The following is a 13449-nucleotide window of genomic DNA, read 5'->3' as shown; positions in this document are numbered from 1 at the left end:
AGCAAAGTTTCTGGGTCTTCATTTAAAAGTATTCCAAAGATTCTATTCAAAAGACAGAAGCCAATGATTCAACATTAAAACCTATGAGGAGGGCACGGCAACCCACTCCAGTATTCTTGCCTGGAGAATCCCCGTGGACAGAGGAGCCTGCAAAGAGTCGGCCATGACTGAGAGACTAAGCACAGAGCACACCGTCCAAGAAGCGGAGCTACCGCTTCCAGACAGGAAGTATGCACTACAGAAAGCAAGCTCTACCTGAGTCCAGACGAGGACAGGAGCCCTTACTTTAGTAAGTACCAATTTAATTCAGAAATAAATAAAGCCTGGGGAAAATAGGACATGAGAGCCAACTGCCTGGATTTTAACCAGAGCTCAAGCCAAATTTAAAAACAAACTTACACATCCTACAAAAGCAGCATTTATAATTCCCTCAACACACAGGCATTAAATTACTCCTCTGAGCTGGGTTCTATGCGAGGTACCCGGGGCTGAGGTTGGGGCAGAGGGCCATAGACAAAGAGGCAGGTTCCCCTTACAAGGCGAGAGTCATGAGCAAAACATCACACAGCCACATAATGTCGTCTGCCGCCAGTCGACCGACGGGCTACGGATTCAGCCGACAGTGATGGGATACAGCACTCATTACAACCACCATTATTATTTCCTCTTTTCCTTAACAATAAAGGAATTCACATTCTTTTTAAGGCAAATTATTCGCAGTGCAACTAGAACTGTTAATGAAACAAGTCTCAATAACTTTTGAACTTCAGTAAGCAAGGAGTTATTTTATACAACCTTAAATATTTTATCAGTTGAGGAATGATATACATAAAACCTTTCCGTCTTCATGAGGCAAAAAGGTTCAAGCTGAAAGTACTGTGTCATTCTTCATGTAGTCGTGTCTTCTTTTTTAATTTCTAAAAGGGCCATCATACAGAAAATGGCCCAGGCACATACATGTCAAGTCTGCCATTTTTAATTATTACCAGTCAAGTTCCAGCAATTTTTCCTCTGGTTAAACATGTGTGTACCTATCTTCTAAGATATTTCTTTACGCCACTGTTCATAAAATATTTTAGGCTGAAGCAAAATCTCTTGCACAAAATTAATAACTAATCACAGGAGATATTTATCATCTCAAGCCTTTTACAAGGAAATTGTCAGATTTAATCACCTTTCTCATATTTTCACTATTTACTGGGCTTCATTTATCATACATTTTAAAATTTTGACAACAGTGAGTTATTTTAATTACCATTTCTGGTTGGGGATTAAGAATAAGACAACTCCTCAGGGAAGGGGAGGCAGGGCAGGAAGTCATATATTTGAACAGTCAATAAACTATTATCATTTTCATCAAGAGATGAAGATTTTGCTCAATGTTGGCAATTTTAAAATGGGTTTGAGGTTAGGAAGCCTCCCAATGCACAGCAGTGCATTCTTCATCATATACATTGTGTCCATCCTTTCCCATAATTTGATCATGATTCTGATTTCATAACATATAAAACATGATTTTTAATCCCACAAACTAACTGCTTAATATATACACTCACTCATCTTTATATTGCCTTAAAAACATAGAATCAGTAACAATATTTAAATAGCACATCCAGGAATACCAATAATATGATACTATAAAAGCTCTATTATTATTACTTACAAAAATGTTTACTTTTACATTATCATCACTCACTAGGAACCAAAGACAAAGTAGAAATTAAAAATTACCACTGTATGTTGGAACTGTCATAAAAATTGACATTATTCCACAGGACAAAATAATGCAAACATGGAGAATCAATAAGACAAACTCATCTACGTCAAATCCAGCTTCCATCTCATCTTCAGAACTGGAGTTAAGTATCAAACCTGGCTGACACAGATAAGATACAGATGATCTCATATAGATTTTCCTTTCAAGTAACTGTACTAGGTTAAATGCTTTAGTGCTATATATTAATTAATATTTCCTGTAAGTGATATTCAATAATTAGAATTACTCAAAAAACCAATATCAGAACTGATATCCAGTATCACTACATACAAAACAATGAAAAAGTACCTTTAATTTGAATTTCATCTGAGGATAAATGCACACATCATTTCATCAGAGAAACTTTCTGTTCTATAGAAAAATATCATCAGCTATTTGAAAAATCACATAATACTGTACAGATTAGTTACGGCAGTTATTTTTTTACCAAAGGTACTAAAACATTCAATGAAGTTAACTTCCTTCTTTTTAACTCAGTAATATTTACTCCAAGTATATAGCACCTAGTATTCTCCTTTACTCTGCAACGATTAATTTATTACAACTGACAGAGAGCATCTATAGAAACTAAAATATTTGCAAAAATAAATGTGCATCAACACATGCTTAAGTAAATATCTATTCTAAATTCATCTTGAAATTCTTTTTGGTATCAAATACGAGCCAGATGTGATATTAGACATAAAAATGAGCAACACTTTCTACTTTTCCTCAATAAAATTAGGAAGAAATTAAGAGCATTTGTAAATGGCATTGTTGGGGGAAAAAAATGTTTTTGTTACAAAATTTAGATGTTTAAAATCTATAGGTCTTAGTCAAACAAAGCTAGTGGAGGTGATGGAATTCCAGCTGAGCTATTTCAAATTCTAAAAGATGATGCTGTGAAAGTGCTGCACTCAATATGCCAGCAAATTTGGAAAACTCAACAGTGGCCACAGGACTGGAAAAAGTCAGTTTTCATTCCAATCCCAAAGAAAAGCAATGCCAAAGAATGCTCAGACTACTGCACAACTGCACGCGTTTCACATGCTAGCAAAGTGACGCTCAAAATCCTTCAAGCCAGGGTCCAGCAGTACAAGAACGTCCACATGTACACGCTGGATTTAGGAAAGACAGAAGAACAAGAGACCAAATTGCCAACATCTGCTGGATCATAGAAAAAGCAAGAGAGTTCCAGAAAACCTCTGCTTCATTGACTACACTAAAGCCTTTCACTGTGTGGATCACAACAAACTATGGAAAATTCTTCAAGAGATGGGAATACCAGACCACTTGACCTGCCTCCTGCGAAATCTGTGCACAGGTCAAGAAGCAACAGTTAGAACCAGACATGGAACAACAGACTGGTTCCAAATCAGGAAAGGAGTATGTCAGCTGTATATTGTCACCCTGCTCATTTAACTTATATGCAGAGTACATCATAAGAAATCCCAGGCTGGATGAATCACAAACTGGAATCAAGATTTCCAGGAGAAAAATCAATAACCTCAGAGAAGCAAATGACACCACCATTATGGCAGAACTTGAAGAGGAACTAAAGAGCTTCTTGATGAAGGTGAAAAAGGAGGGTGAAAAAGCTGGCTTACAACTCAACATTCAGAAAACTACCATCATGCCATCTGGTTCCATCACTTCATGTCAAGTAAATGGGGAAACAATGGAAACATTGTGACTTTATTTTCTTGGGCTCCAAAATCACTGCGGATGGTGACTGTACTCATGAAATTAAGACGCTTGCTCCTTAGAGAAAAGCTACCATTCAGGTATGACCTAGATCAAATCCCTTATGATTATACAGTGGAAGTGAGAAATAGATTTAAGGGCCTAGATCTGATAGATAGAATGCCTGATGAACTATGGAATGAGGTTCGTGACATTGTACAGGAGACAGGGATCAAGACCATCCCCATGGAAAAGAAATGCAAAAAAGCAAAACAGCTGTCTGGGGAGGCCTTACAAAGAGCTGTGAAAAGAAGAGAAGTGAAAAGCAAAGGAGAAAAGGAAAGATATAAACATCTGAATGCAGAGTTCCAAAGAATAGCAAGAAGAGATAAGAAAGCCTTCTTCAGCGATCAATGCAAAGAAACAGAGGAAAACAACAAAATGGGAAAGACTAGGGATCTCTTCAAGAAAATCAGAGATACCAAAGGAACATTTCATGCAAAGATGGGCTCAATAAAGGACAGAAATGGTATGGACCTAACAGAAGCAGAAGATATTAAGAAGAGATGGCAAGAATACACAGAAGAACTGTACAAAACAGATCTTCACGACCCAGATAATCACGATGGTGTGATCACTGACCTAGAGCCAAACATCCTGGAATGTGAAGTCAAGTGGGCCTTAGAAAGCATCACTACGAACAAAGCTACTGGAGGTGATGGAATTCCAGTTGAGCTCTTTCAAATCCTGAAAGATGATGCTGTGAAAGTGCTGCACTCAATATGCCATCAAATTTGGAAAACTCAGCAGTGGCCACAAACTGGAAAAGATCAGTTTTCATTCCAATCCCAAAGAAAGGCAATGCCAAAGAATGCTCAAACTACCACACAATTGCACTCATCTCACACGCTAGTAAAGTAATGCTCAAAATTCTCCAAGCCAGGCTTTAGCAATATGTGAACCGTGAACTTCCTGATGTTCAAGCTGGTTTTAGAAAAGGCAGAGGAACCAGAGATCAAATTGCCAACATCCGCTGGATCATGGAAAAAGCAAGAGAGTTCCAGAAAAACATCTCTTTCTGCTTTATTGACTATGCCAAAGCCTTTGACTGTGTGGATCACAATCTACTGTGGGAAATCCTGAAAGAGATGGGAATACCAGACCACCTGATTTGCCTCTTGAGAAATTTGTATGCAGGTCAGGAAGCAACAGTTAAAACTGGACATGGAACAACAGAATGGTTCCAAATAGGAAAAGGAGTATGTCAAGGCTATATATTGTCACCCTGTTTATTTAACTTCTATGCAGAGTACATCATGAGAAACGCTGGACTGGAAGAAACACAAGCTGGAATCAAGATTGCCAGGAGAAATATCAATAACCTCAGATATGCAGATGATACCACCCTTATGGCAGAAAGTGAAGAGGAACTAAAAAGCCTCTTGATGAAAGTGAAAGTGGAGAGTGAAAAATTTGGCTTAAAGCTCAACATTCAGAAAACGAAGATCATGGCATCCGGTCCCACCATTTCATGGGAAATAGATGGGGAAACAGTGGAAACAGTGTCAGACTTTATTTTTCTGGGCTCCAAAATCACTACAGATGGTGACTGCAGCCATGAAATTAAAAGACACTTCCTCCTTGGAAGGAAAGTTACGACCAACCTAGATAGCATATTCAAAAGCAGAGACATTACTTTGCCAACAAAGGTCCGTCTAATCAAGGCTAAGGTTTTTCATGTGGTCATGTATGGATGTGAGGGTTGGACTGTGAAGAAGGCTGAACGCCGAAGAATTGATGCTTTTGAACTGTGGTGTTGGAGAAGACTCTTGAGAGTCCCTTGGACTGCAAGGAGATCCAACCAGTCCATTCTGAAGGAGATCAGCCCTGGGATTTCTTTGGAAGGAATGATGCTAAAGCTGAAACTCCAATACTTTGGCCACCTCATGCAAAGAGTTGACTCATTGGAAAAGACTCTGATGCTGGGAGGGATTGGGGGCAGGAGGAGAAGGGGATGACAGAGGATGAGATGGCTGGATGGCATCACTGATTTGATGGACTATGAGTCTGAGTGAACTCCGGGAGTTGGTGATGGACAGGGAGGCCTGGCGTGCTGTGATTCATGGGGTCGCAAAGAGTTGGACACGACTGAGTGACTGATCTGATGACAAACCTAGAGAGTGTATTAAAAAGGAGAGCCATCACTTGCCAACACAGGTCTGTATATTCAAAACTATGGCTTTTCCAGTCGTCATGTATGGTTGTGAGAGTTGGAACATAAAGAAGGCTGAGCACGTCAGAACTGATGCTTTCAAACTGTCATGCTGGAGAAGACTCTTTGAAAGTCCCTTGACAACAAGGAGATCAAGTCAGTCAATCCTAAAGGAAATCAACTCTGAATATTCACTGGAAGCAGAAAATCCATTCCTTTGGCCACCTGATGCGAAGAGCCGACTCACTGAAAAACACAGTGAGCTCCCATGAGGTCAGGAGGAGAAGAGGGTGACAGGATGAATTGGTTGGATGGCATCACCGACTCAACGAACATGAGTTTGAGCAAACTCTGGGAGATGGTGATGGACATGGAAGCCTGGTGGGCTGCCGTCCACGGGCACAAAGAGAAGGACGTGACTGAAAGACTGAACAACAACAGGTTTTATCCGAAACTCTAACTTCTCAGATATCCCATAAGGAAAAGAAAAGGGAACACTCTACTGATGTTCAGAAAGATCAAGCATAGCCTGAAGATAGGATGACCACAGAAGCTGCCATCCAAAGCAGGACATGCGGATCGCAGAAGGGGCAGCAGCAGCACGAACAGGAACCTGACGACCCCCCAAAACCATGGGGAGGGGCGGAGACTGGCCTAAGCAAACCAGGACACAGGGCAGGAGGCCTGAGGCAGGCAGGGCGCCCCTCGTGGTCAGAGCTGGGGCTTTGGAGGCAGAAAAATGGGCTCCAAGTCTGTTTCCACCAGTTAGGAGTCGAGAGTGGTCTAATCTTCCTGGACCTTAGTCCCTTTGTTTAAGTGAGGCTAGTTTCTTCCTCAGGGTCGCAGAGGTTAAATGAAACACCGGTGTGAACACTTTGCACACTGTGCGGCACAGACAGCAGTAAATGGTAGCTGTCACTACCTGCTATTTTAACCTTGGTTCAGAAACAAAGGAGAGAAAGTGTCATACCCCTCAACTTTAGCAGCACCACAGAAAACAAGCGTGGTTGTAAAGAGAGGGTCTAATGGATAGGACACCAGAGGCCTCATTTTCAAAGATGGTCAGGGGACCTGAGGGCTTGTCAGGTGACACCACTAGTAAAGAACCCACTTGCCAATGCACGAGACATAAGAGACGTGGGTTAGATCCCTGGGTCGGGAAGATCCCCTGGAGGAGGGCATGGCAGCCCTCTCCAGGATTCTTTCCTGGAGAGTCCCATGGACAGAGGAGACTGGCAGGCTACAGTCCACGGGGTCACAAAGAGCCGGTCACGACTGAGGTGACTCAACACACACGCATGCAAAGGGGACTGGAAGAACACTCACCCCAGCATCATTCTATTCTCCTAGGGATGGCCTTACAAGTAACCGTGACTATAAAAGAGAGGGTCAAATCTAAGCCAGCTTCAAACAAGTGTCACCAGCTCAGAAACACTCAGTTCTCTCCCTGCAGTTCTCCCGGAAGTCAGTAATATACAGTTATTCATTTAAAAAAATCTGAATACATACAGAACATACTCAAAACTACGCAGTAAAATTAGAGAAATAAATAAAATTCAGTTTTAGTAAAAGTCCACCCAACCAGCCCAGCCACATTATTAGGCACCAAAGGTATGCAGACAGGCTCCTCTGCAGTCTCTGCAGGCTCCACAGTCTCTGCAGGCCACCGTGGAGCCACTTTGATGGGTAGCGCTATTTTTACTGCCTCTCGATTTCCAAGTTTTCGTGCTTTTATAGGAGAAAACTGTTCAAACTTCACACTTAGTACTCCAAGGTGAAAAGTATTTCTCTCCTCCAGACCACTTAACTTTAATAGAAAACAAAACATTCTCCGACTCGAATTCAACTATGCCTGCTGGATTTTAATGGATAGGTTTGTCCCCCGCTTGGGCAATCTTTAAACCTCTGTCTCTAGGAGAATTAAGTAATATTAGGGGATTGAAATGAAATAAAATTCTAAGTCCACTGTGACATGACATTCACAGGAAGAAGGTAGATTATCCATCCAGTCCTCGAACACTTATAAAAACAATATATAGCATATGTTCACAAAACAATTCTTGGAAATAAAACACAATGGGCACTCAGCAAATATTTTATATCGCCAACACCTGCTCAAATCCTCTCTGAACTTTATTTCTAAATGTCACCGTTTTTTATTGAATCAACGGAAATTTGAAAGAAGAAACAGAATAAACATCCAGAGAAGATCAAGGGAGTTAGAAAAATCTTTATAGAAAGCCTCATTGAGTTTTACATGAGCCAGGGTGCTGTCAGTCTCCCTGAAAGGGGCGGTAGAGTAATCTGTCACTCCACGACTTCAATCTCAGAGTGCCTAAAACACTAAAAAGGGCTCTGTGCAGAAAAAGAGAAGAGAAAAAGAGAAAGAAAAGAAAAGTCTTAAGGCTTTTCTAAATTTTATAAACAAAGGAATCGTGAATCAAATACTAAGCACTGCAAATAAATTCACTTTGAATCACAGACTTGAAGTTGGAGGTAGTTTAGTATACTAATTCAACTCTGTTATTCGGGAAACTGTAACACCCCTGTTAGAACTGTCAGTGGGAATGAGTTCTCTATTTTGGAAGGCAGTCAATGAAAACCAAGGTTTTAACTTATTTTAAGCTGAATTCTGTCTCCCTCTGTAACTTCAACCTGTTGGCCAAAGTTCTGAGGTCTGAAATAAGAAAGAACTAATTTAGGGAAACTAATTAACTCTCTATTATCTGTTAATATATTTTATCCAACTCAATTTAAAAAGAACTATTTGATTTAAAATGAGAAATCCTTACCTAAAAATCTTTATATTCTGAATTTCAATAAGGGAGAATTCAATTTGTAGACTAGGTGGGGACAGGTGGATATTATAAACTAGATCATGCTGGGTGAGAATAATGGAGAAATTGAAGAATGGCCGACGAGAAAAGCCCATTACTCACCCTGGAAAGATCGCTGACATGAGAAAATGTGGGTCCAGTGTTGCTAGATCTGCAACTTTCCCAAAAGAAGGCCCAAATTCAGATTTTTATGTGAACGACCCAATTTTTTAAAGTTGGCAACTTACTCAATTTTTTAAATATTGTATGGGCCAAACAAAACAGCTTTGTGGACTGGACTCAACTCTAGCTCGCCAATTTGCAATTTTAAAATGTTGTTATTTAAAAGTCTATTTAATGAGAAAACATTTATAGTTACTATTCTAAACACTAGTACATATGAAGAGAAACAGTAACATATTGCAAATGTTATTTTATACTTAAAAGAAACTGGTCACAACAATCTCAGATTTAAAACTCCTTAAATTTTAGGATGTTCACTGATGCAACAGCTCCCTTTACATAAATATAAGACTCATGCAGCAAATTACTCCTTAAAGAAAATGTCCTATCTGTGTTCAACAGAGTCAATACATTCAATTTTGTTTTAAACTGCAAATTCAAAGAATACGTCTCTAGCTAGGTAAGAACCATTTAGTTCTTTTAAAAAGTCATGCAGCTTCTGGACTCTATACCAAACATAAAAAAAAAAATAAATAAAACAGTGAAGACCAAATTGCATGTGAAATAGCAAAACAATTATATCAAATACAAGTAAACATTCCAACAAACTTCCAGTCAGAGAGAGTACAGGAGAAATAATAACCAGATGTTTAATTTAAATCATCAATAGAAATAGTCAGTGTCCTCTTTTTATAAACCACTTGGATTTTATTTGTATTCAAAAGCAATGGTAAATGTCAAATGACTACTAGACCATCCTTCTGAATACAAGAAAATATGCTGTTTAACTCTCTAAATACAAAAAGTGCTTTTTAAAAAACAAAGATAAAGAACAGCGTGTCTTAGTCACACAGATCAATTCAAGAACCACAAAATGCTAAAAGGTTCCGTGCGCTTAACAGTAAAGACCTTGAGTTACTAAATATTTTAAAATTTTGAACTTCGAAAATATTTATTGTTAAAATCTTTTAAAATCCAGGATAAATCTTATATCTAAAGATCTGAGAAGAGTATCAATCTTTATCTTCATGTGAAGAATTCATTATTAAAGCTAGCAGCATTAAACATAGATCCTTTTCATAGGCATTAGGTATAAAATAGTATCTAAAGGTTCTATTATAACTTTATTATGAAAGAAAATAATGAGATTTGTGTTTTTTTTAAACTAAGAATGTTACGTATTAAAAAAAAAGAATGTTATGTATAAATGTCAATTGTGTGTGAATTCCAACTATGAAATGGAAATTGACTCATTAGCCATTTGCTTTTTCTTGTTTGCCCCCATCCAATTTTTACTACAGTAAAGATGGAAAAAACACATCCAATCGGAAAAGTCAAAGAAAAATTAAACAAACGGGCTAAATTTAATAGGAATAGTATGACCTTCAGCAGAACAAAAGATGTTGAAAGGATTAAATGAGAACACGTGTAAAGTGCCTATCAATTACCTGGATGATAAAGGTTACTTTCCTTCCCTCTATCCTTACAAAGCTCACTATTATCTCACTCATTAAGTCTTATATCACCGAAAGAGGAAAGCCTTTGGGATCAGCAGGAACTCAGTGCCCCACAGTCTGAGGCACAGCACCAAGTATTTAGTAGGGGGTTAATAAATGCTTCCTGATTTACTAGAGGATAATAATAATGAACAAATGTAAAACAGACACTAATTGATAGGCTAAATGCATTAGTGCATTCTAGTGTCCTCCATGGGAAAGGTTACTAACCCATCCCGGCTAAGTGCTAAAATTATAATTAAGTCTGACGGGAAGTCCTAGATTTATACCAATATAATTACAAATATTACTTAGCTTAGTGATAGAGTATGGCAAGAACAATGAGCTGACTAATTTAGATGACACTGCAAAGTGGGTTTTAATGTTTGAAACTCCTATTACAGTACACAGGATAAGTGCAAGTGGTGTAATTAAAACCTAAAAGAGTCTGATCTTTAAAACTCTACCGCTCAACCTCATTAAAATGCATGTTTTCTCAATTAATTCAAACTTTTCCATTAAAAACATAAAAATACCCTTTTATTCCTTGCAAATAAATCTCTACAGTACAGCATTTAGGATCAAACACCAAATAATCATTATAGTTAAATAGGAAAAAAAAAAACAACTGAAATATTATGGAAAGGGATTTGAGCAGATGGAACCTAACAAAGGGAAGGAAAGGCAAGGTGAAGGCTGCTCTTTTTTTTCATGTGTAAATACCCAGTTATGACTACATAAGCATTTCAAGCACCAGAAGATGGGAAATCCTTGAGTATCTTTGTGTAAATGATACAAATCTAAGCAAAAGCAAAACCTGTTTACTGAGCAGATAACCCTTATGATCATATATGGACTGCATCTTACTTACCTTTGTAGGCTCCAAGTACTGAGTCTTCTCCATCGTTTTCATATCCATTTTGTGGCACAGTTTTCAGCTTTCAATCTGAAGCATTACTAAGAAGTTTACCTAAATATTAAGCTAATACTAAACACCTAAAACCACAGGATGACGTTTTTCATGTACTTCTTTTTATCAGTTGTTACGGAAAACATTTAAAAGATTATTTTAAAACTTGTCACATAACTGATCATGTGGAAGAATGTAGATTATAGAAAAGAATTTAATTTTTTAAATGTTCATCAATTTTCTTCAGATTTTGATACACATCACACAGTGACTATTATTCAGAAACAATAAACACCTTTTATAAATGATGGCCATGGACCAATTCTGGACTAGTAAATTTTTCAAGAAAAATGTTACTAAGAAAGAGCCAAGTAATTTAAAGGGCAAGGCTGGTAATTTACAGGAATGCCACTAGAATTTGCCATTTTTGGGGAAAATGGAGTCTACATGGTTTTACTGTTAAAAGGATAAAAGGAAATTAAAAATGAAAGGGGGAAATGTCTTAAATTTAAAGCATTACCTGACACAAACTTTACAAATCACTGCTCTGTTTTATAAAAAACATTTAAATCTAAATAGGTTCTAATTTTAGCTGAAATAGGGCTTCCTATTTTGAAAACAATATATTTTTGGTGGCCTTTTTTAAAACTTATTTATTCTTGAAAAGCTACTAAGCAAGAACTTTATCTCATGCCTATATTTAAGAACCCACCTAAACTAATCAGCAGTAGGACTCCCTGGTGGCTCAGATGGTAAAGAATCCATATGCAATGCAGGAGACGTGGGTTCCATTCCTGGGTTGGGAAGATCTCCTGAAGGAGGGAGGGCGTGGCAACCCACCCAGTATTCTTGCCTACAAAATCCCATGGACAGAGGAGCCTGGCAGGCTACATACAGTTCATGATGTGAAAAAGAGTTGGACAAGCATAGAATAAGCACAGAATAGTGGTACTCTGCAGTTGTTTTCACTACAAAGAAGTCTATTTTCAAGGGTTCTTGCATTTTTTTCCCCTCATGCAATATTTCAGAGAAAAATTGACCTATCCATTATCACTGTTTATTTTTAAAACTATTTTTAAAACATTTTTAAATGCTTATTTTTAAAACATTTTACACATCTTTACACTACGTATTAAACTATCCATCACATGACTTTAACATTCAAAACAAATTCTATTTATACAGAAAACAAAATGTCATCCTAGAGAAAAGATCTGAATGCATGATGTTTGAAATAGTTTCTCAGAACCATTTTCCTTGATAAATGAACAGTAAAATCAACCACAAAAAGTTGCAAAACTATTAAAGTGACAAATAAACAATATGTCTTGCATGAGTGACAAAGAGAAGATTCAACAGACTTTTAGGCAAACATATGAATCTTAACACATAAACTTTGCTGCAAATATAAGCAAGTGTGAGTCACTCAGTAGTGTCCAACTGTTTGCAACCCCATGGACTGTAGCCCACCAGACTCCTCTGTCCATGGAGTTCTCCAGGCAAGAATACCCACTCCAGGCAAGAGTGGGTAGCCATTTCCTACTTCACGCGATCTTCCACACCCAGGGATTGAATCTGGGTCTCCTCTTTCAGGCAGATTCTTTATTGTCCGAGCCATTAGGGAAGCCCCAAAACTGGATGGGCTAAAAGTATACTTCTAAATGTTTTTCAAAACTTAAAAATATCTATTTTAAAAGTCACAGCTATATCACATTTTCCTTAGAGTAGACATGCCTTATTACAATGATAATCAGTGCTTGGTACACAGAACACATGCTTCCCTTTAAAAAAGTATTTTTAAGATGTTAAGGTGGTTACCTGTCATTTATAATCCAGTTCAGGCAGAGATTGAGAGAGCTAAGATTTTTGCACCTCTTGACAATTTCCATCACGGTTTCATTATCCAGTTCAGTGATATGACGTAGGTCCAAGCTGGAAAGGTTTCTTAGCTAATGAGATAAATAAAATGAAAGATGAGAAAGATAAATACAACATCCTCAAAAACTATTAAGAACAGTTGATTACAGAATATCACTGCACTGAATAATAGACTATAGAATTATTAAACTAAATGGTTACATAATATTTTAATAATAAATAAGAAATGAGTCAGAAATCTAAGGTGAACAAATGAATGGCAATAAACATTAAAATCAAGCAGATTTTATTGAGGCATCATAAAAATCAAAAGTTAGCATTCTAATATGTGGGAAAGCTGTTAAGTCGATCACATTAATTACCTACAATTTGACAGGATTATTTTCTTTAACATTGATTTCAGATACTTATCTTCATGATAATACCACTGTTGTACAGGTTTTCTTTTTTATAAAAGATAAAATAAGAACAAATTGTTAATCAGAGATATCTTGGTGATATTTTATCAAGGTGGA

General features: G+C 37.6%; 1 protein-coding gene across 1 annotated transcript in view; it reads right to left on the bottom strand.

The window, feature by feature from the left end:
* FBXL17 (F-box and leucine rich repeat protein 17) overlaps positions 1–13449 on the bottom strand; it is a 523914-nt gene that overhangs the window by 329384 nt on the left and 181081 nt on the right. Inside the window, exon 6 of the mRNA XM_027545478.1 lies at positions 12875–13005. Coding sequence (XP_027401279.1) covers positions 12875–13005 — 131 coding nt within the window. The remainder of the gene's footprint in view (positions 1–12874; positions 13006–13449) is intronic.

This window comes from Bos indicus x Bos taurus, chromosome 7 (assembly GCF_003369695.1).
Source record: "Bos indicus x Bos taurus breed Angus x Brahman F1 hybrid chromosome 7, Bos_hybrid_MaternalHap_v2.0, whole genome shotgun sequence".
NCBI classification, from domain to species: Eukaryota; Metazoa; Chordata; class Mammalia; order Artiodactyla; family Bovidae; genus Bos; species Bos indicus x Bos taurus.
The sequence above is the reverse complement of the archived record's forward strand: the minus strand, read 5'-3'. Positions and strand labels throughout refer to the sequence as shown.